Source organism: Triturus cristatus, chromosome 5_1, assembly GCF_964204655.1.
Source record: "Triturus cristatus chromosome 5_1, aTriCri1.1, whole genome shotgun sequence".
Taxonomy (NCBI): domain Eukaryota; kingdom Metazoa; phylum Chordata; class Amphibia; order Caudata; family Salamandridae; genus Triturus; species Triturus cristatus.
Window position 1 is genome coordinate 426,528,840 of NC_140587.1, and position 24,639 is coordinate 426,553,478.

General features: G+C 48.3%; 1 protein-coding gene across 1 annotated transcript in view; it reads right to left on the reverse strand.

Moving 5' to 3' along the window:
* Positions 1 to 24,639, reverse strand: part of POP1 (POP1 ribonuclease P/MRP subunit) — a 354,117-nt gene that overhangs the window by 29,065 nt on the left and 300,413 nt on the right. Inside the window, exon 15 of the mRNA XM_085605196.1 lies at positions 5,797 to 6,087. Within this exon, the coding sequence (XP_085461322.1) occupies positions 5,797 to 6,087 (291 nt within the window). The remainder of the gene's footprint in view (positions 1 to 5,796; positions 6,088 to 24,639) is intronic.

The window sequence follows — 24,639 nt, forward strand, 5'->3', positions numbered from 1 at the left end:
TCATCCGAACTAATGAAACACGTTTCCCTTCTATTAGGATATCAATGGAAATTTCACTGTGTCCGACATCCCGAGGCAGCAGGTCTCGTAGAACGCCATAATCAAACTTTGAAAATTAGATTGTCCAAAATATGTAGAGAAAAAGGAGTCGATTGGATAGTAGCCTTACCAGTTGCGCTCTTTTACATGAGAATGGTAGCACATTCTCGAACAGGGCTATCCCCGTATGAGGTGATCTTCGGTAGACCACCAAATATGTGGGGGACGCCTATACCTCGTAAAATCACTGACGTTGACTGTAATATGCTGACAGATTACCTGGCTTCCTTGATGTCTGCACTACAATCTTGTCGTTCACAGGTATCCGCAGCTTTTCCCGATAATACTGAGGTGAAGCCCCATGACGTGGTTCCTGGGGATCTGGTGCTGGTCAGGAACTTTGACCGGAAGACCCAACTGGATCCTAGGTGGAAGTCACCGAAGTTAGTTTTACTCACAAGGACAGCCGTGAAAATCGAGGGAAGAAAAGGATGGTTGCACTCGAGTCATATCAAGAAATGTTATGGACTACCATCCGATATAGAGACTAAACCCTGTATTTCCTCAAAGACAGACTTAAAGCTCCCCTTGGTTGAGCAATCGAACTCAGAAATCTATAAACTAAAATTGAGGTCTAATAAGTCAGACAATTTGATTGTTTAAGTCCTCTCCAAGGTGAATCGGTTGAATTTGTCTCTGACATGTATCCTCTAGACCGAAAAAGAGAAAGAAATCAGCGAAAGCAGCTGAAAAAGCAAGCGTATTGTAAATCATTTCGTAGTCATTGTACAGTAACATTATTAATTTTGTTTTTTCTAAGTCTTTTGATCATCATTGTCAGCATCCTATTGCACATGTATTACCCTATTCCTAAGCGTACTTATAATATAACTGCAGAACATTCTTTTAGTGAATTTCCTCCGCATGAGTTGTCCTATAGATTTGCGCTGCGCAATAACACATTCATTAGTATGTTACATCACTCCCATCAAACCAGCAATGCCACAAATTGTTGGATATGTGGCCGACTCCCTCCCTATCAGAACTATAAGGGAGTCTTGCCCCTCTTTCCCTATCCGTTCACACACAATGGCTCCTGTGGAGCATGGTTTAGTTTGATTAATACCCTAGATTCAAATTCCGCAGTTTATCAAGACAACTGGGTATGGGGAAACCTGAACCTAGCTTTACTTAAAGTCTGCTACCCTAACAAGGAGGGACTTCCCAAAACAACAGGAACTGATCTAGAAAATGAAGTATATGGATTAGGTAATTTTACACTTAACCTCATGATCCTGAACGTTGAATCTGAAGCTACACCAATCTTGCCCGCCATGTCAGTATTCCCAGTAAAAGGGGAATTATGTATAAGAAAGAATGGTTCCATACATATGGGCCATAGTAAATGCACCACTGTAATAAAATTCAGTGATCAAGGCAAGTCTACATTTAGAGCTTCCCATCATTCCTACTTTATATGTGGCCAGACCGCATATATACGTCTACCTTTAGATTGGGATGGTACCTGTTACATAGCATTCCTTCTACCACCTGTTTTCCAAGCTCCTCCTGATTATCATAGAAATACTCATTTAGTACACAATAGACAGCAGAGAGATCTCCCAATTGTCGATTACACTGAAACAGCATGGGAGAAATACACAGATTTCAATAAAGGTTTCTTTCCTTATATAGGTACAGTCACTAATACTAAGCTGATACGTAGATTAACCAGAACCCTTGAAGCAGTAGTGAACAAAACTATTTCCGCCTTAGGCAATTTAACAGAAGAACAGTCTGCCATGCGGATTGTTGTGCTTCAAAATCGTCTTGTCCTTGACGTCATCCTGGCCGATAGGGGCGGAGCTTGTAGGGTCATCGGATCAAGTTGTTGCATTTTCATACCAGAAAATTCACCGTCAGTATATAAAGCCATAACTCACCTTCATAAGATTGTAAGCCAGATACACCAGAGTCCAGGCACCTGGACTTGGTCCGGTTGGTTCTGGGGCGTGTTGTCAGCCTGGGGATGGAGAATTCTATCCTTCCTAGGTATTGGCTTTCTCATACTATTCAGTTGCTGCTTATGTCTACAATGTGGGCCAGCGATTTGTGGTCTGTGTGCCACCTCGTGTATCCCACATCCAAGTTTTCGTTCGAGATCCCGGAAGAAGAAAGAAGAACAAATGATGCTATATGAACAGATCGATGGATTGATGAAGATCGATATCTCCTAAGGGTCCGAAGGGGACAAGGAGGGAATGAGGAAATATGAATTTTGTGATCAGTTATGTCCCCTATCGTAGACCCCAACGGCTCCATGTGCATGCTATAAGTACATGTATGTTCCCTCCTGCTCCAGTTCTGAAGACGCAAATATATGTGCGTCCACCGTCAACATGTCCTCTTTCAGATCCGCCATGAATGGGTCAGATATTCCATTCCTAAGTATGAAAGGCCACCGACTTTATGTGGTTCACTTTCCACATCTCACAGATTCAGGCGAGTAGGCCCGAATTCTGTCATCGAGCCTTTTCCTGCCTTCTGCCTCTGAAAGCTCCAGTCTGAGCCCGCATCTGTGACCATGAACTTTGTCCTACTCCCTGCGCGGCTAACGGTGCCTGATCCACCATATTGCCTGCCAAAAACTGTATTTCACCTTCGAGATTATCTCCTTCGCTCCTCATCCGATGCATTCCTGTCTAGTAGTTTAGGTAAACATTCTTCCAGCTTCCGTGCAAAGGGCCAGGCTTCGCTGCCCTCATGCCAGTAATTCATAGCCCCGTTACCATGGAATATTCCTACCCCCTCGCATCTAGTGTAGACACTTAGACGCTTGTACACGCGCTAACAGTCAGTATAGTCAGTATAGAATAAGATTCTATCCTAAGAGACCTCTCTTTTGGATAACACAGTTCTTTAAACATAGGATATTAGATATGATTTGGAATTAGGTTGACATAACCCCAGACTTCTGTCTCCACATGTAGAGCTAAATGTCAAGTCTCCTTCACCCTCTAGTTGCACGTCAATCACACGTCATGCAGCTGCGCGCGCATCTCTGCCACATATTTCTGCTGACATTGCAGGATTCTTTTATGGATCCACCCACTTGTAACATCATGTTTAAATGACGTATTTTAGTTACACCCATGTTTAGTTACGTATGTACAGTTTATCTGAGTTATCAGCTGTCACGCCTCTTACATCTGTTTCACTGTAATGCATTTTCTATAAAACCGCTTAACTGTCAATAATATATGTTCCTTCCTTCCTGAACTTTCGTGGTGATGGAATAGAAGGCCCACAATTCGAATTGTGTTCCTTTTTATAGGAATAAAGCCCTTTTAAACCCTCTAATACCACGGATTCTGCCTCTCATTTTACTGAGTTATTCTTAGACAGACTTTACCGCATAAAAAATAGTACCGGTAACGAAATATTTACCACACTCTAAGTACAGCCACCCTACCCCACCCTTTCTTCCAGACAGGCTAGTGTTGAGGACTAGGGGGTACTTTCTTCCAAAAGAAGTGACTGTTTCATGTTAGGCAAACCATCACTCTCCCAAAGTTTCAGAGGGGCGGCTACATGAGCTGGATCCCAAGAGAGCTTCTATAGCGATCGCACCAAGACTATCGGTGGATGATCAGATCTTTGTACGGTTCTCTGGGGCAAAGAAAGGTAAGGCAGTGCAGAAAAAAGACTCTGTTATTCCCCTAACAGTCCCCTTCATTGAGTCCTTCTACGCACTGCCCAGGATGCAGCCTTCAAAAGTACTGAAGGCTCGTTCCACCAAGGCAAATGCTGATGCCACAGTGTTGGCACACATGGTGCCTCTGCTGAAACTCTGTCAGGATGCAACGCAGGCATCGGTGCACACTTTCATGAAGCACTACTGACTTCACAGCCAGTGACGATATGAAGGATATTTTGCCTGTTCGGACCTGAAAGACTTTTTAGTCTGATCCCACTCAACAGACTTCACCTGTGGGAGGTACTGCTTTGGTATCTATTCAAAAGGTGAGGAATGTGCGGTTAGAAGTATAATCAGAAGTACAAGTTCCTTATCTTTGGTTACACTCTTTCTGGAGGGTACTCGGTCTAGCCACAGAATCCTCACCACCCGTTCTATGGAGTGGACTATTTTTGCCATCTAAAAAGGTTCCAAATTAGAGATTTTCACACTGGCACTTCCAATTGTCTTGTGCTCGGCATCCAAGGGTGCAGAATGAGTCAAGCAGGAAACTGATGTTGGTGTTTGTATGCAGCTCTGCTCCATCACTTACGTGGGCGGAATACTGCCAATGCAGACCTGCACACCTAGCAGGAGCAGGAGCACGGCTGCGTAAAACCTTTCAGATCTAGTCTGGCACCTAAGGAATATTCTATGGTGAGAAATCTGGTGTTAGATAGAGTATCCACCAGAAAGAACATTATCAAAAGGTAAGTAGCTCGTTTTTCAGTTCCACATATTTATTGTGCAAAAGCTTTTCCTGAGGACTCAGCAGTGTCAATCTCTTGCCACTACAAGTTGCCCTCCCAGGCGTATTTTGAGGAGACACTGCAAATGCTGATCGGATCGTACCATGTAACATTTCTCTCTTGACAGTGACAGAAGTTCTTTACTAACATCTCATGAGACGGGTATCCGGGCAGAGGATCTAACTACTATACGCAGTAAAAAGAACCCTGTTTCAAAGTACTGCCTGTGCAGATACATCCAAAAGGAACTATCTGCATGCAAAAGCTCTTCAGGTCCTATGTCTGTCTGCACTCAAAGTGGACTTGGAGGTCCAAAAGGCTGCAAAGAAGGAGATGCTCAGAACAGTCTGAAAAGCACAGACGCATCTCTGGTGCCTCCATTACTTTGCCTCAGATGAAAAAAGTTCTTACGAGAAATTTTGCTGAAAAGATTTTAGAACCTTGTTGTAAATTGCTTTGGCAGTAGAGATAAATGTTAACTGGACCTGAAGCCTGCATCATTAACATACCAAAAAGGATTAAACTATAAATGCTAACAGAAAAACCAAAACAAACTGGAGTGGTAATCAGGGGTAAAATATGCGTAGCAGCAGAATAATGTTAAAAGAACAACACCTGTAGAGCTGGCTTGTCTTTTCTGGACCCTAGGTGAAGCGGTGGGCCAGAGATTCGCTAGTCGCACACCCAGTTCTTCAGGATTTCAGCTGACACATACACATGAAATGATGGGGGTCATGTTGGGTGGTGGGGGGAGGAAGAGAGCAGTAAAGGGGACAACTAGTAAGTAGCGAAAGAGGTGTAAGGATGAGTGTTTCTTCATTTTACAGTTTGGCAACAGGATATTCAGGCTCCGTATATCTTGGCACAGACATCGAATTATAATTGCATTTCTGGTATAATTCTAAAATATTTTTTCACAGTAATGGAGAGTTACCAGACTGACTTATTTAAAGCACTCTACTGAAAAAATTGAAATATTATCGAGTCACAAACCAGGTTCTCATTTCACTAAAGCCAAGCTGCCTAGCTGCCTACTCCTACTCAAGCACCATCTATGATTGCACGTGTTTCGAGCATCGGAAAGAGGGGTCCACACATTTAATAAGGTTTAAAGATATCCACCAAGCTTAAGAAATTGCGTAGATAATGACATGGAATTAGGTAAACAGATGCACACACATCTACAACACAAGTATACGTCGGATTACAAAAGTAGGACAAACAGGAAATGATGTCATACTTGCAAACGGTTTTGTATCTAGAAATACGTACCGGACTACACAGAAAGAGATGCTTTGTTGATCTGCGTCTTCCGCTTGTGAAGATGCGCTATCCTGAATTGTTTCCATATCCACACAAGCACTGTCCTCTGCTAGAAGGGTCCGGCTAGTGGAGGCGGGCATTTCATCTTCACAGGATTTGCTTCCCTGGGTTTCTGCCATATTAGCCTCTGTCTCAGCCTTGTTGCGGGCTTCCCAGTCGTGGGTTAATTGTTTCCACGGACAAAGAAACGGTGCAACAGAGCCGTGCTTAATATAATTTGTCCTCTTGGCAGGTGGGCGTCTATGAAAGCAAAAATGGTGAAGCAGTCATAAATAAAACAAAGCAAAACTAAATGATGACTATAGCTCTCGTGGACAAACACTTGTCACTAACTCCTGGTAATCTGCAGGTTTACTCACACACTTGCTTGAACATTTCATCAAGTCAACTTACATGAAAATCCAAAAGGAGGCAGGCAGAGTCTAAGGCAGATATAAGTATACTGAAATAAGCATGGTTCAGTGTCCTGATTTTCACCTGTGGAAGCACTCTACCCAAACCTGTCCACCATTTTTGTCAGGCAGGGTTTGTGACATGTGAAAGAGATTCTACAAGAATGCTGCTCTGTGGGGGGGAGGCCTGCAGCCAAGGAACTCAGGAACCTTCCACACTTTGATTCCACCTCGCTAGAAACCCTCATGCGTCAGGTGAAATCCGGCTCTCCCAACGACCCAGCACCTCCATGCAATCTGCTGACAGTAACCAACCACATCCTACCTACCATCCTCAACTTGCTTAATGCCTCGTTGTCCACTGGGACTGTCCCGCCCCCCTGGAAGCAGGCCATGGTGAAAGCTCTCCTTAAAAAATCCAACCTGGACCCAGACAACTATCGACCAATCTCCCTACTACCATGGCTAAGCAAGATCCTTGAAAAACACGTCAACAACGCTCTGGTTAAATTCCTAGAAAATAATCACCTACTCGACCCCTCCCAGATGGGATTCCGTCCCATGCATGGGACCGAAACCGCTTGCAGTTACAGAAGAGGCGAGGAAGATCATGGATCAAGGAGGATCTGCCGCCATCATCCTCCCTGACCTAAGTGCCGCCTTCGACACTGTAAACCATAACATCTTACTGCAAAGACTCGCGAGCCTAGGAGTCTCCGAGAAAGCTTTGGCCTGGCTCGAGTCTTTCCTTTCAGATCGTTCATTTAGGGTCTTCGAGGGCGAAACCATCTCCCCTAGTAAGCCTCTCGGCTGCGGAGTGCCGCAGGGCTCTTCCTTGAGCCCTACGCTCTTCAACATATACATGAGCCCCCTAGCTGAGATTGTCCGTCCTTTTGAAATAAAACTAATCACCTATGCGGACGATACTCAGCTAGTGGTGGCCCTTAACCAACTACACACCGCACCCAACCATCTGAGGGACTGTTTGGAAGCAGTATACTCATGGATGACATCGTCTTGTCTCAAATTGAATGAAGACCGAGCTGATGCTCCTAGGTAACTCCCCCAATCCTACCATCGATCACCTATGGCCCACCTGCCTCGGATCCGCCCCCACAACCAAGGATACAATCAAGAGCCTAGGCATCTGGCTGGACAAATCTCTTAACTTTAGTTGCCAAGCAGCCAAACTGTCAGCGACGTGCGTTGGTCTTCTCAGGCTCATTCGGAAAATCCTTCCTCTTTTACCCTTCCAGGCAAGACAAATTATGATCCAAGGTCTAATCCTGTCGCGCCTCAACTTTGGGAATGCCCTTTACCTGGGGGCCCCTCAGGCCACTCTACACAAGCTCCAGGTCATCCAAAATTGCGCAGCCCGAACCCTCCTCCAGATCCCTCGTCGACTCTCCATCAAATCCGGACTGAAGAATCTTCATTGGCTACCAGTAAGGCAAAGAATTGAATTCAAGCGCCTATGCATCATCCATCGAGCCTTTTGGAAAACTGGCGCTCTCATTAATCAATCACTGGCCATCCCCTACATACCAAACAGACAACTCAGATCAATCTCCTCTTTCCTTACCACTGTCCCCAGGATCAAAAGAGTTAGATGTGGGGGCCGCTCATTCTCCTATAACAGGGCCAAACTATGGAACGCCCTCCCCCTCCATCTCCGATCAGAGCCCAACCTGCTCTCCTTCCGTAAACAGCTAAAAACCTTGCTCTTTAATAAACCAGACTAAGTGTCGCAATTCTCACCCACACACCTTGTCCGTTAGCGCTGGGACGCCTCAGGGTAGCTATCGCGCTCAATAAATCCTCTTTTCATTTCATTTCATTTTCATTTCATTTCATTTCAAGGAAGATGGCCGCACACTGAACGAGCTGCGTTAGCAGATCGCAGCATTACACCCCAAATCCGGCATTATCCGTGACCAAAGGTTCCTTACCTGCAGGCTAAGACTACGAGGAGCGACAGGCTACAATCCGTGCTGCTTGTAGTGGCTCACCAACGCCTGGCGGTGAAAGTACTGCGGCCTCGACGACGCAACTGGTGGCGAGAAAATGGCGCCCGCTGTCTCGAAGTGAGCGGGGTTACTGATAACGCAGCTCCCGCTGGGCAGCCGTGGAGCACGACTGCGGCTTGTGACTCCAGTGGCGGGGGAGCATGGGCGCTCCTTGAGAGCTGAGGCTGAGGCGGACGGTGGCAGGCGGGCAGTGCCGGGCGATCGAGCGCACCCCCCTTGGCTGGGGCGGCAACAGACAGAAACTGGCGCCCGCCGCCGTGCAGCCGGCAGCGGACATGGTGACCTGTGATGATGCCCGGTAAGCGATATGCGGGCGGGTGTGAGGTGATCAGCCGTCAGCTTTGCAGCGCCAGTCAGAGTTTGGGCACGTCTTGCTGCGAGACCTGGGGAGCTGCGATCCCGGCGGTCCTGGTGGTGGCGGCCGGCCGAGGGACAAGGGTTTGCCGGCGCGATTGAAGCCAGAGGAGTGCAGCGGCGGCGGCGCCAGGGTCAACCAGGTGGAGGCGTCAAGGAGTGAGGCCGGCAGGGACTGCAGCAAGGCGGGAGCAGAGACTGGCACCGACTGGAGGGGGGGTACAGACTGGCGGCCCAGCTGCGACTTCCTCGCCCTTGGTCCCCGGGGCTGTGCAGCCTGAGGTGTGTGTCCACAGCCTGGGGCATATCTTGGATTTGTTTTGCTCAGCGTGTCGCATCGCCGGGGGGTGCAGCCAGACAGAGTAGTGGTGTTGCGACGGGAGCCCCTGCCATACATTAGAGTGCGCTGTGGACTATTGACTGGGCGTCCCTGGGTCCCCCTGGTGCCCCTTCTGTGCCATCCTCCCGACGCGCTGACGACCTGGGCGCTGAGCAGGGCTGCCGCTGGCGGACTGTGCTGAGAGTGGAGCCCGGCTTGCATTGGTTGGTGGGGTGCCGGGGGACCCTGGAGGTGACTGGGCTGGTCGGCCTCTTTTTGTCCGCTGTCGGTGCAGGTGGAGCCTGGGGCGCAGCCTAGGCGGCGCTGCAAGCGACTTGGTTCTTCCCTGATCTCCGGGCTGGCGGCGGGCTCGGAGGTCTCCTTCTGCCTAAGCTATCAGGCACAACCGGGGCACTGGTCTCCCGGAGGGAGGTGGCCGCGGACTCTGAGCGGAGGGAGAACCCGGGCGGCCCGAGTGTCCGGTGCGCCATCTGACTTGCTCTGATGGGGATCCAGTTATGGGCCGCAAAAGGCTGACGCCGCAGGCTCAACCCAATCACATTGATAAATATACAGTGGCAATGGGCAAAGAGTAGGGCCAGCATGGAGCAAATAAGCACAGCGGTGCGGAAGATGATGCACCTGACCCCTCACTCCGCGACATCATGCTGGCAATTAAGGACATGCGCTGCACTATGGAGCCCAAATTGGACTCGGTCACGGAAGAAGTCACTTTGCTCTGAGCAGATTTCTGTAAGATGTCCGAAAAAGTGGCGGCGGCGGTGAGCGTTATCGGAGGCCTACAGACTAAGATGAAACGGCTGTAGGAGCAGGTCGCCTCACTCACCAAAAATCAAACTAACATTGTGGCTCGCCTGGAGGATCAGAAAGGTCGGGCTCGACGCAATAACCTACGTATCGTGGGGGTACCTGAGGGAATGGAGGGCCCGTCCGTGGATTGCTTTGTGGAAGGCCTGATCCTTAAAGACCTTAAGCCGAAACGCCTCTCAAATTTTTTCTCCGTGGAAAGGGCTCACCGTGCGTTGGGGGGGGGCCCAAGCCTGGGGCGCCTCCGCGCACTATTATTGCTTGCATCCTAAACTATAGAGATCGGGACGCAATTCTGCAGGCATCGCATGTGTCTGGAGATCTGAAACTGGAGAATGCCACCATTCGGTTTTTCCCAGACTTCACGTTACACGTCCAGCGGATGCGGAGATCCTTTGAAGGGGTCAAGAGAGCCCTGCGTGACCACGGTGTTATGTTATTTAGATTTATAGCGCGCACGGCTACTCCAAGGAGTGTCCCGGCGCGACCCAGGGGAAACAAAGCATAACCTGACTTTAGATAAAAAGATGGGTTTTTAGCAATTTTTTAAAAGCCGCAATATCCTCCACACAGCGAAGTGCCAAAGGAAGCGCATTCCAGGCGCGGGCCGCATGAACGGCCAAGGAAGCGCCCCCCAGACGGTGCCGCTGGAAACCAGGGATCTTCACCAATCTCAAGAATGAGGAACGCAGAGTCCTCCCCGGAACATAAAAGGAGAAACGTTTCAGCAGATAGCCCGGGCCTCGACCATGTAGTGCTCGATGGGCTATGGTGAGAGATTTAAACACCACTCGCACCTTGACCGGAAGCCACTGCAGGGAGCGTAAGTAGCCCCGCACACTCTCCCTAGGCGAGATCCCACCCAAGAGGCGGGCAGCCGCATTCTGGATCACTTGAAGTTTATTAAGGGAGTAAGCTGGGATCCCTACATAAAGCGCATTGGCGTAGTCCAAGCGGGACAGGTTAAGCGCACGCACCACAGATTCCCGTGCCACCTGCGGAAGAAGCGGAAAGAATCTTCTCAGGACTCTGTGGTGTGAAGTATATGATGTTATTTCCGGCGAGGCTCAAAGTCATGGACGGTGAGAAGGCATACTTCTCTGACTCTCCAGCGGAGGCAAGCGACTGAATGGAAGGCTGGCGCACAGTGGGCCGTCAGAGTGGCCTGCTTAGAGCGGTTGCCGGTCACGGTGGTCAGGAGATTCATGCAAAACGCAAGCCACCACGGGAACTCAGGGAAAGCGAGCAGACTCCTACAAAGTGACTGTAGTGGCTCCGAGCTGCCAGGGCTGCGGGTTTGGGGAAGGGTAGGGGGGGCTATACTGCCCAGACCTGGCCATTTTCTTGGTTGTCGGGCAGGTTGATCTGTAGTGGTTGGGTTGTCATTCGGTTAAGGATGCAGAATTTAAGTCTATAAGTTTTTACCTATGTTGGTGGCGGTTTTATGTCTGGGGAGGGGAGGGAGGTAGGGGCCGGGGGAAGTGAGGTGTATCCTGCCCGAAAATGTAATTCAGTATGACTTTTTCTGCGGACTGTAGGTTCACGTTTCCAAGTTTGGTTGATTCTGGGCAGATGGGGCGACAGGCACTCTGCGACTTCAAAGGGTGGGTGGTTGGGGTCCCACTTAGCAGGGAGGGGGGTTTGGTTTGGGGCTGGGGTCTTGGGGTAGTTCATTGTTAGCTCATGATGTCTCATATTCTAATGTTTGGGTGGGGTATCAGAAGGACAGGCATGGGAGGCAGATAGATCCGATGTATCATGAGACCAGGTGTGGACATGGGTGATCAAGCGCAGATACGGATCTGGACGTGGAACGTTAATGGTTTGGGCAATAAGATTAAACGGACGCTTGTACTGCAGCATGTGAAGCGCCATTCCCCAGATGTTGTACTCCTTCAGGAGACGCACCTCAGGGAAAACAAGTGCAGGGCCCTAGACCGTTTTGGATACAGGATGGTATCTCACTCGGGGTTCACGTCGGGGTCTAGGGGAGTGGGGATCCTTGTCCGCAACACCCTGCCTATGACCATCACCGGCACCGGGACGGAGGACTCGGGGTGTATGGCATCGGTGGCAGCTCGATGGGAGGGGCGGCTAATAGTTCTTAGCTCATGTTATATCCCACCTGGTTTACATGCCTTGACATTTAAGAAGCTGGGCTCGCACTTGGCGGGCCTCCCGCAGGGAACGCTCGTGCTAGGTGGGGACACAAATGCGGTCATGGATGCCGAACACGATCGCTCTGGGGCGAGGCAGGGCAATAGAGGGGAAATGGGCCTTAAGGGCTTCGTTACAGCTATGGGCCTTAGTGACGTATTGGCGCGCGCATTACCCCTCCCAGAGGCAATACACATTCTACTCAGCCAGACATGGTTCCTTTTCCAGACTAGATCACATTTTTACGCAGAAGGACCGGCTGGGGGATTTTGCGGAACCCTGCATTATGGCCAAGGGAATTTCGGATCATTCCCCGGTGGGTGTGGTTCTGAGAGGGGTTGTAGCTAGCAGGGCGGCCTTTCCTAGACTAGATCCCTGGCGCCTCAAAGATGGTTCCCTAATGAGTAAGTTACGGGACTGTTCCCAACACTATTTTGCTGAGAATCAGGGCTCGGTTACTTCCCAGCTAATTCTGTGGGAGGCGTATAAAATGGTCCTGCGGGGTCAGGCTCAAGCGCTGATCAGGCTCGGATTCGGCAATTAGAACGGGAGATTGAAGACCTGGAGCGAAGGGCCTGCGGGGTTCCCTCGCTGGACCTAGCCCACACTCTTGCTCTCAGAGAGAGCTTCGGTCGCTGGCGGAGGGTGAGGCCCGTGCCTACTTCCTTGCCACGCAACGTCGGATTTATGATGCCGGGGACAAGAGCATGAAACTGCTAGCTTGGCTCGAACGCAGAGATCGGGCGCGATCCTGGGTGGCGGAAGTGAGGGATGGGTCGGGGTCCTTGGTGACTACGGGGGTGGCCATTGCGGAGGCCTTTGAGTCTTACTATGAAGGGGTTTACTCCCCGGTTTGTACAAGGACTGAGCTGGATTGTGAGGAGTTCCTGAGTGACTTTGCGCTTCCCACATTATCTCAGGAGCAAACAGACCGTTTGGAAACCGATCTTACTGGGGCAGAGCTAGGTGAAGCCCTCAACGCTCTCCAGGAAGGCAAAGCGCAGGGTCCCAATGGGCTCCCTGTTGAATTATATAAGAGGCCCGGGAGGCGGGGAAACTCCCGCCGGACCAGCGAGAAGCCACAATAGTGGTCATCCATAAGGCCGGGAAACCGGCTGACCTGTGCTCCTCTTACCGGCCCATCTCGCTGCTAAATGTAGAGGCTAAGGTCTTGGCCAAAGCCCTGGCGACACGTTTGCTATCGGTCCTGCCGGACCTGAGCCACGTGGACCAGTCCGGTTTCATGCCCCATAGGATATGGTAGAATGTCCCCACCCCCTGACATCCCCGCAAACGCCACAATTTGCGAAGGCTATATGGGGTTTTGTATATGACGGAGGCGGTGGGTGATGCTCAAACGGCCCTCATGGCACTAGACGCATCTATGGCCTTCGATAATACCGAGTGGCCGTATTTATTCATGGTTCTTCAGAGGCTGAGTTTCGGCCCGGTTTTCTGTAGTTGGGTGCGACTGTTGTATGAACAGCTGTTAGCACGAGTCAGGGTAAACGGAGCGATGTCTCGTCTATTCCCCCTGCGCAGGGGAACCAGGCAGGGGTGTCCCCTGTCCCCGCTTCTTTTTGCCCTGGCTCTTGAGCCCCTGGCGCACTGGATCCGACGGGACAGGTCATTCTGGGGCCTGACGCTCAACGACCTATGGGAAGAGCGTATATCGCTATACGCAGATGATATTGTTCTCTATATGGCCCGCCCGCATCATTCAATTGCGCAGGCGCTTCACCTCTTCGAGTTGTTTGGAAGCTACTCTGGCTTCACGATTAACAGGACCAAATCCCTCATTTATCCCCTCTCGGGCCCGCCACCATGGATCCCAAGGGGTTGCGCGGCATCGCTGGTGACGGGCGGCTTCAAATACTTGGGGGTGTATGTCACCAGGGATAGGGCAGAGATCTTTAACAAAAATCTTGAACCCCAATTGGCGAGGCTGGCAACTGATGTGTCCCATTGGAGGTCCTTGCCCCTTTCCCTGGTTGGGCGTGCTGCACTGTTCAAGATGTTGGCTCTGCCGCGGCTGCTATACGTTTGCAGAATGCACCGTACGCGGTCCCGAGTGGGGTGTTTCGGCACATAGCGCAATCTGTACGTACGCTGTTGTGGGAGGGGGGGAAGCCCGAGGATAGCGCTGCGAAAACTCACAAGAGGGGTGTATGACGGGGGGCTGGCCATCCCAGACGTCCAGTTGTATTACTGGGCTTCTCAACTGCAAGTAATCAACGACTGGGTCTATGCGCCGGGTTCGGAACCTGCCTATCGGGTGGACAGGTATGTTATGCCGGGAGTCACACGGGGGTGGTCCTCCACTGCTGGCGGGAAGCGAAAAAAGTTCTTGGGTGGACTGGCAAATTGACAGGCAGGACCCCTCTGTGGGTGGGGGATCACTTGGCTGAAGTTAAGGGGCTCGTGGGCTTCAGGGGCTGGAAGTTAATTGGAATAGAGTACCTGGGTGACGTGTGCAAAAGAGACGCCCCTAGATCCTTTGAATACCTTCAACGAGAATACCAATTGCGCGACTCCCAGCGTTTTCACTACCTTCGCCTTCTGCACGCCTTGGGTTCCCATGTGCGTTCTGACACTTCCATTCCAGAACATTCCCCCATGGAGGACAGGCTTCTTCTTGACCCCATCCTCGGTAGGCCAACATCCACTATTTACCGCAAACTCATAAACAATATGCCTGACCCCCTTTGTGTCCCTGCGGGAGAGATGGGAAGGGGATATCGGTCACCTTGAAGGTGACGATTGGCAGGACGCCCTACAAAACCCCCGCGAAGTTGCCATTCGGATTAGGTTCCGCCTTGTACAGCTAAAAATTCTGCACCGGGTGTACTACCCGTGGACCCATCTTTTTTGCGTGGGGAAGGAGCCTGTCTCCATTATGTGTGCGGGGATGTCAGGGGGTGGGGACATTCTACCATATCCTCTGGGAATGCCCGATCATAGTACCCCTTTTAGACGCGGGTAGCACGAACAATGGCGACGGTGGTGGGCTCCCAGGTTCCAGTGGAACCCAAATGGCTTCTCCTCAAGATCAAAGGACCCACGGACTGGTCCAGGTACCACGAGCAATGGCAGGCATTGGCAGCTGGTGTGGCAAAGCATAATATTGCCAGTTGTTGGGGAGCGCAGGCGCCCCCGCGGTGGGACCAACGGTGCAGGGACCTGGATTGGTGGCAGAGGAAGTCATTTATAAGTCCAGGGGCTGTGTGCGAAAATGGAAAAGGGTGTGGGGGCCATCGCGGAGATATCTGGCGTCCAGGAATGGAGGGGAGGGGGGCCAAGTGTAAGTATGGTATTGTCCCATCATGCTGATTTGTGTATATCCCATGCAGGAGTGGTAGCACTTGTACCTTGTGATTTTGGTGATATTTTGTACGAGACCATGAGCAATGTTAATAAAAAGATTTATAAAAAAAAAAAGAAAAAAAAGAGAATGCTGCTCTGTGTCTGTTCTTTCTTGCTAGCAACACGACCACGCTTACACACGAAGGTCACGCTTATCCCTTACTTTAAAAGGCAGTCGGCTCATTCCATGTTTCTTTGCTGCTCTGTTATTTAGCTTATTTGGCATCATTTTACCCATCTCGCACTATATCTACATTGCCATTTGGCCTACTGCGATTTCCCCTTTTTTGGGGTTAATAGACACACAGACACACAGCTCCTCTGGCTCGGGTTGGAGCTATGGAGTTGCCTTTATGTTTTAGCACAAAACCACCCACCGCTCTGTCTCTACCCAGTGACTACAGTAAACTGTGCACCGGCTTGCTTCTGGATGGACCCTGCATGCTTGTACCTTGTTTAACAGCCCCAAGTGGCCGGGTCTCTATCGCTTCTGAGTTACTTCTTCAAACAAAATACTTTCTATTGAACTCCACCTATCCAAACTTTACGCACTGTGTGATGTCTCATCCTTCAGTAATGAACCCCTCCTAAAAGGGTAGGTATCCCACCCTATAAACAGGCTCACCCAATGCACGACCTCCTACCTTCACTCCCCAAAAACACGAAAAGCTTGTCCTGTGTCCAGCTGAACACAGCAGCACATGTCACTGCCTTTCTGGAGTCTGCAACCCCTCGCATTTCGTGGCTCCACTGAACGCTTTATTTTATTGAAAAACCAGACTCGCCCCAGCAGGGGAGAAAACCCGACTACATTTAACCAATTACAGATTTACACAAGGTTCAGTAGATGATCAATGTTAAAGTATGCTGCCCAGCGTTTAAAGATGCGCATCAGATAAGCAGAAGACCTCCTTTTTGGACTAACCATCTAACGCTTTCCGGCGGCTGATGGGGTCAGAGGAGCAGCACCTCATTCCTGCAGGAGATTCAGAGCCTCACAGGCCTTGACGCGCTCTTTCCGAGGGTTGGCCACACAATTTTGGAACTCTCCTCTACACCTGTCTGAGACCCCAACCTACAGTTCACTCCTTCAGAAAGTTACTGAAGGCACTTCTCTTCTGAACAAACATTGTCTAACAAGGTCTCCCTCTGAATGATCTATTCTCACACGACCCCTACACCTGGTACAAAGACGCATCCACCATATGTCCTACTTACCAATTACTGTTCGTCTAGTTATTGAGTTGTATCAGGATAAGCTATTGTGGCCTCCAAAAACTCCATCTTTGTAATGTTCTTGCTACAATGTAAAAAATGCCAATACTGCTTGGCGCAGCTGCGCTATGGAAGAAGATCAAATAAATTACAATTTCACACCCTATCAGCTACGCAATCTGAATGGGTGCCAGGAAGCAGATGCAAACGGGAACACTCTGAGCCCTCATCAAGGGTGGGAAGTGCTCCATAAATGTTACAATACAATATGTGCCGCCACCTCTGGCATGTTCCATAAATAATGTTTATTTCCTCAACGGGTTTAACAGATTTGTTTTACAGCATAGATGCAACAAAGAAGAAGTTGTTCTGAAGACTGACTCCTGATATATTGCAATGCTTCAAGTTCTGGCAGAGAACCAACAACATCATTCCTCTGCAGCATCACATCATATATGTGTGCGTAAGGAAATCTGTCCTCCTCACTCACGGAAGTTATCATAGTCGCATGGGCTTTCACAGACAATCCAGCCCTGAAAGAAGTACACTATTGGGGGGTTTCTGTATGGCAATATGTCCTTGCACAAGATTCGCTGGGGAGGACTGAAGATGTTTTCAGGTTAGTAATAGTTAGCGATTAGTTCAATATGTTCTCATTTGTTTTCAGTAAAGATCACCGGGCTAAAAATTGATTAACAATTTACTTACCTTTGGTAAACCTTATCTGGTAGAGACTATATCTAGAGGCAGATTCCTTACCTTAGAATTTCTGCAGGTGTCAGACTGGATCCGGAAGATTTTTCATGAGCAGTATCCCTGCACGCTGGTAGGTGGCGTCTACTGGTTCGGCCTCTGTTGTCAGCATAGTCCGCTCCAGAAGGGACGGTATATAGGCACCACCCAGGCGCGCTGACATCAGTTACTTTTCACAATTTTCCATGCCAGAAGCACGGAGCCAGCAAGAACACTGACCAGTGGGGTGTCAAAACTAGGGCCATGAAAGGAGTCATCCCTGTCTCTAGAAATCCGTTTGCAAAGTAAGGAGGAAGGGTGGGTCGGTAAGGAATCTGTGGCTAGATATAGTCTCTACCAGATAAGGAGTTACTGTAGGTAAGTAACTTGTTCATCAGATAGAGACTTCTAGCTGCAGATTCCTCACCTTAGAATAGATACCCAAGCAATACCATCCCCGGAGGAGGGTCTGCAGACCAATTTAAAAAGAGAAAGTCCTGCAGGATTGAACAGGCAAAGTGCCCAATCCTGCGGACCTGACTGTCCAGACCATAATGCTTGGTGAATGTGTGCAGGGAAGTCCACGTTGCTACCTGGCAGATATCCAGGACCCGAACTCCGCTTGCTAACGCAGTGGTGGCAACTTTAGCTGTGGTGGAGTGAGCCCGCCAACTTTCAGGTGATTGCTTCTTGTCCAGTACGTAGCACATTTTGATGCAGAGCACAACCCATCTGGAGATGGTCCGCTTCTGTATAGGAAAAGACACTAATAAGCACTTCCAACACGGGTGAACCTAAAGCACGGACCTCAACTCTATGGTGTTTCTTCTTATTTCATTCACTTCATTACCTTCTAATATTTCACTCTAGGTTCATTGTCACCATCACCATCTGCTATGTCTCCTCCCATTGGCATATATCCTCTCCGTTACCCTCTTGGTGGTTCCTTATCCTTGGTTCAATGCACACAATAATTTGTGTTCTTGTATCTTTATTAATTATTGCTGTCATTTATGAACCCCTTCCCTACTTACAAGACAACTTTTATGTCCACAGATTCTACATTGTTTCTCTTTTTGTGGCCATCTGTTTCCTGACGAATGCACTTTGGTGTGCCGAAACGCGCGTAGAACATTCTTGTCAATCAAATTTGGGCCACACTGTTTTTAACTGAAATTGTTTCTCATATACATGGTTCATTTGTCATTTATGAGGAAATTGTTAACAAATCTAATAATGTCTTTTTATAATTGATAGTATGACTGGAAGTGTGCATGATGGACATGCAAGTGTATGAATGAATGTTATATTTTTCTTGATTTTCCTATTTTCAATAAAAGCTTATTTTGTATTTTTGCAAAAACTACTGTTGTCTCTGGTTCAATTTGACAGTACATTGATCATCATTGATTATTGTGTTTTGATTGGTTGCCTTAATTCTGTACAATTATTGATGGTCCGCTCCTGCACAGCCCGACCTTTCTTTGCACCAACATACCCCACAAAGAGTTGGTTGTCCACCTGGAACTCTCGTGTGCGATCAAGGGACAAGGACAATACTCTTTTTGGGTCCAGACGGTGAATGTTCTCCTCTTTCTTAGAGGGACATGGAGGAGCATCAAAGGTCAGAAAGGTGATAGATTGGCCTACATGAAAATGGTGGCCACTTTGGGTAGAAAGGAGGCCCTTAGGCAAAGCACCACGTTGTCCTAATAGATTAAGAGGCAAGATGGCCTAGATAAAAAGGCCTGCAGCTCACTTACTCGGTGTGCAGATGCACTTACCACAAGGAAGGTTGTTTTTAAGGTGAGAATCCTGAGGGGACAATTGTGTAGAGGCTCGAAAAGAGTGCACATCAAAAAAAGTTCAAACCAAATAAAGGTCCTAATGAGGAACAATGAATGGTGAAGGAGGGAAGAGATGAGTAAAACTCTTGAGGAACCTATGTACAATAGGGGACTTGAACAAAGAAATGTTGATCAGCCAACTGCATGAAGGCAGAAATGGCAGATAGCCCTTAGGAGTGCCCTGAGCCGAGGCCTGCTGGGTAAGAGAAAGAATGAAAAGCAGAACCTCAGGGAGAGTGGCAGAAAGGGGATCAACAGATTTTTCTGCACACCATGTCACAAATTATTTCCAAAGGCAGGTGTACACCGTCTTGGTGGAGGGACACCTGGCTGCCAAGATGACATTACAGACTTGTGGAGGAAGGTCGAAATCTGTCAACTGTCACCAATCAATCTCCGCGCAGGAAGGCGGGCAGTGAACAGGTTCAGGTGGAGAACATTTCCTGTTGCTGAGACAGAAGATCTTACTGAAGGGGCAGACTGATCAGAGAATCATTGGCCATGCTCAGAAGCTCGGGATACCAGACACTCTGTGCCAAATCCGTAGCCAAGAGGATGACTTGGGCCCGGTCGTCCTTGATCTTTTTGCGAACTCTGGGTACGAGTGGTATGGGCACAAAGGCATACAGGAGGCCTGAGTGCCACTTGAGATGAAAAGCGTCTCTGAGCAAGTGCCGCCATGGAAACTCCAGCTTGCAAAACTGCTGACTTGCGCGTTCTCGGCGGTGGTGGTGAACAGATCTAACCGAGGCTCTCCTCAGTGCATAAAGAGACCATGCACCACCTCCGGATGGAGACGCCATTCGTGATACGTTAGGCATCATTGACTGAGTTTGTCCGCCCTGGCGTTGAGAGAACCTCCCAGATGTTGAACCACCAGCCATGTCCAGAGACGCTGCGTTTCTTGACAAACGGGCCATGACCCTACCCAGCCCTGTTTGCTGCAGTACAACATGGAGGTGGTGCTTTCTGTTAACAATTGTATCAGCCTTCCCTTGATGGATGTTAGAAAGGTTTTCAATGGCAGTCAGATCACCTGGAGCTTTAGCATGTTGTTGTGGAGTCTGGATTCCGCCAGAGTCCAGAGTCCTCTGATCTCCACCTCTGCCAGATGGTCACCCCACCCAGGAGTGACGCATCTGTCACTACTGTGAGATTTGGTTGGGGAAGGGAGAGGGGTCTGCCTCTGACCCAATCACGGTTCGTTAGTCACCACTACAGATCATTCACAGTTCTCTCAAAAATCTGGAGCAGGTAGGAGAGATTTCCTTGATGCTGCGCCCACTGGAACGTTAGGTCCCACTGCAGAGCCTGCATATGCCATCTCGCATGTGTCACCAGCAGGATGCAGGAGGCCATGAGGCCCAGCAGCCTCAGAGTCATTATCACCAAAACCCAGGATGGAGGCTGATCAGTATCATAGTTTGACTATCTTGGACACGCCGCTCGGAAGAAAAAACCTTAAACTGCACTGTGTCCAGAACAGCCCTGATGAAAGGGAGTGTCAGGTGTGACTTCGGCAATTGATAGTAAATAGCAGCACATCCCGTCCTCCCAGGTGAATCTCGGCTTCCGCCCAACACTTCACCACAGTAGATGTATGCCTTGGAAGGCACTCCCTTCCTTTACGGGTGAATAGAATGGCTTCATAATCATTACCTGGCATCGCGTCTCTATATATCCGATAGGCTGGTTTCTCCAAGTCCGAGTATACCCAGTCATTAATCACCACCAGTTACGAGGCACAATAATAATCTTGATGTCTGGGATTGCCAGGCCTCCATCATAAACCCCTCTCTAGAGTTTTTTTAAGAGCAATTCAAGGCGCACCTCCCTGCCATAATAATGTATGGAGCTCCTGGTCTACCTGTTTGAAAAAGGTTGGGGGAATGGCATATGGCGTGACAAGCGTTCACTTATCATAATGCTAACGTCATCAAAAGAACATCCATAGCTCAATCATCAAAAGGGTGTAGTCCGAATTGATGTCACTTCATCTCCCATTTTCTTGAAGATATGTCTTAAACACTTCTTCTGGTGCCCGTAATCTATATCCAACATTACTGAAACTGTCAGAAGTTTTCATTCTTGATATTAATTTAGTATTTAAGGACCACCAACCATCTCCTTAGGTGGAGAGGAACTTCACCCCAGTCACAGATGCAGATCGCAGATGAGCACAGCACCAGATTCCATCTTGACAGATGAAGCCTGCAGCTAGACTCCCCAAAGCTCTGTGAAACATTCCATTCAGCCTCCAGGAACTGGTACCAAAACTGTTCTCGCACAGATGCAATCTCCTAACTCTTGGCCTTGTGCTCAAAATAGCTGACAACTCCTGTTTTCCAGGGATGTGCACCACCTCTGAAACTCAGACTTATAATTAATTTATCTGTTAGAGCTAGCATAGCATTTAGAGATAGCATAGTGAGGGCGCAAGAGTTATAAATTATGTTACGATTTTTTTACGTTTTCGCTGTTATTGAAAAGCTTACCAATATTATGTGCACTCTATCTCTGCATTTTAAAATAACTTTTTTAAAATAAATATGTTGAAATAAATATTTTCGTTTCTACTGATTTTAAGTGTGTAAATCATTAATGAACGATCATATGGATTACCACTGCTCCTTGATCATTGACACCACTTCATTTATGTATTGGGTGGAGTTATGTGGGGCTACTCAACCTTAAGTTCACTCATGTCACCCATGGGTGTGAAAACAAACCTTGTAGAGCGGAGTCTAAGACACAGTTTACGCAACAGAGTTTGTACATTACTTTCATTCCAAGCCCAATCTCAGAAGAAAATAATCTGAGGTGGAGCCAGTGTGCTGGTGCATTGTGCACCAAAAGTAGAATCACAACAGGGCTTTAAAGAAAAACAAGTTGCAAACGTCCGGGCACAATACCAGATGACAGGAGTGTGCACAGCATGTGTATGCTCATCCAAACATGCTAATAGTTAGTATTACACCTAGGGTAGACCTTGAAGGGTGAACACATTCCATACCCTTTCTCTAGTTGTATTCTCTGTGAAAATGACCAAGAAGACTTGATGTTTGTTGAAGACCAAGGTGACAAGGCGCGGTGCGTCCAATACTAATGGCTGGTGACAGTTAGGTCCGAGATCCCGGCAGATGCTCTTGTCGCAATAATGTTGTTTTCACTGTGGGGTTCGAAGAGTTTGCAGTAGGAACACAGAAAACGGTTGTCTTGCCAAAGATTTCCTTTCTTTTCAATACTATCCCTCTGTACTTCGATGCAAACCTTATTAAAACTTTTCAGGTCGAGATTAATACCTTTATCTGGAATAAACACCTTCCAAGAATCTCGTGGAAAAAGTTAAGGAGGCGCAGGGAAAAGGGGGGTTGGCCGCCCCGGACATCCAGGTCTATGCCTGGGCGTTCCAGTTGTCTCATGCTAGGGTGCTGCTAAAAAAACCATTGGAGTATGGGGTGGGAACTCTATACACCACTCTGCTTAGGGGAGAGGGAGTTAGCCAGTCTGGGTTTTTACTGAAATTCGGAGATCCCAAGTTCTTTAAAAAAATTAAATTGAAAATTCTATTGGGAACGGCAAGGACTTGGGCCCAGGTTTTAAAATCTATTAAAATAGGGTACTATAGCAGTAGAACTCCCTTATGGGATCTCCCCGATTATCCATCCTGGTTGGGAGACTCACTTGCGGCACCTATTAGAGAGGCGGGTTTGGAGGTCTGGGGTGACCTATTTGTTGAGGGGGAACTGCTCTCCTGGGAGTGTTTGAGTAGAAAGATTGGCCCTGGTCTTGCTAGGCTAAAATATCTGCAGATGTCCAGCTGGTCTAGTTCCTATTCTGCACAACCCGTTCGAATAAATAAATTTCCAGTAGGTGGTTACAGTACCCTTATTACTCTGTTAATTGATAGACCCCCTGCTAAGAAGGAGATCTCGTCCTGGTACAATTTGATTTTGGATGAGATGGACGGAGCATTTAAGCTTCCAGATGAACTCTGGGGGGCTGACATAAGCAATACCGATTTGCATGAGGTATGGAGAACATCTTGTAGACTGCTGTGGGATGTGGTGAAACCGGCGTGGTTGCGTAGGAACCACATCTTTACTATCCACAGAGCATATTATTCCCCCCTTCGCCTTTCTAAATTTACTCAGGGGAATATGGTTGCGTGTGCTAGATGTGGTCTCCTAGCAGCCTCTGACATCCACATGTTTTATGAATGCCCCCTTCTGTCTCAGTTTTGGGAAGCCATCTGTAAGATCCTGTCGTCTTCAATAGACTCCAAAATAACTGCTCATCCCCAGTTGGTGATTTTCGGAATCTTAGAGGGGGTCTCCAGCTCGGCGAAGAAGCTAGTATTCTACGCTATACTACTGGCTAGAAGGGAGATATGCAGAAAGTGGAAGGATCCTTTACCTCCCTCTATCAATGATTGGTACGCCTCTGCCCTGCATGTTTCAAAGTTTGATTTGGCAAGAGCCGGGAACCCAGACAAAAGATCATTTTGGCACCTTCTTAAATGGGATCAGTGAGACTCTGGGTTTTTTTTTTGTTTTTTTTCCCCCCCAGGTCCAATGATTAAGCCATCTATCCCACTGCTTGTTATAAGCGGTGTTCTGATCCCTTTTCGGCATTGGGTACCACCCTGGCTGAATTTCTGAGGTTATGGTATGGCGTTCGATGGTTTATCAAGCTCTATTGCTGTGGGACGAGGCCCGGTTCCATGACTATCCCTCCCAGTTGGTATGAACTGTGTCAGCATATTGCTTGTGAGCCGATCGATTGCGTATAAAGAACCTTGGTGGCATATATGAGGACAAAAAAAAACGAAAAAAAAAAAACGGTTATAGAACACTACGCTCCATGAGCAGCGATTCTGAACGTCCAAGCAATGGCGGAAGAAAACAATGTGAGGTGGAGCCAGTGTGCTGGTGCATTGTGGGCCAACAGTAGAGTCACAACAGATCTTGTGACTGATTTCTTCAAAGAAAAACAAGCTGCAAATATCCGGGCCCAACACTAGATGGCAAGAGTGTGTCCAGCATATTCCTCTGCATCCAAACATGTTACGAACATACACAATCTGTGTATGGAAAAAACCCATACATAGTTGAAACTAAGCTCAAAGTAGTTTTTGGTTTTTCATTGTCAAATTTTTCAAATTTCGGTTATTTCTGGTGATTTCACATGCATGAGGTTCACAAAATTGTCACTAGCAGGAAATGTCTTGTGGGAACAGTAAGGTAAAAGCTGATTGATATTTCCATGACGCGCCCCAGTCTGCTTGTGTCTCGCATGGCTTTTGAACTTAAGTTATGCCCTAATGTTCAATTTTCACACAAGAGACTGGCCAAGTACATTTGGCCCAAGAAGTTGAGTTTCATTGCACGATTTTGCCCACTCATACAGCTAATACAACTGCTCCTTTATAGGCAATCTTAATTTCAATAAGGAATTTACACGTTTAGAAGTAGTTACTTGAAGACATGGGATGGGAGAATAAGTTAGACATGCTAATGTGGCTCCACATCCTCCAGCTTTAAATAACCCCCTGGACT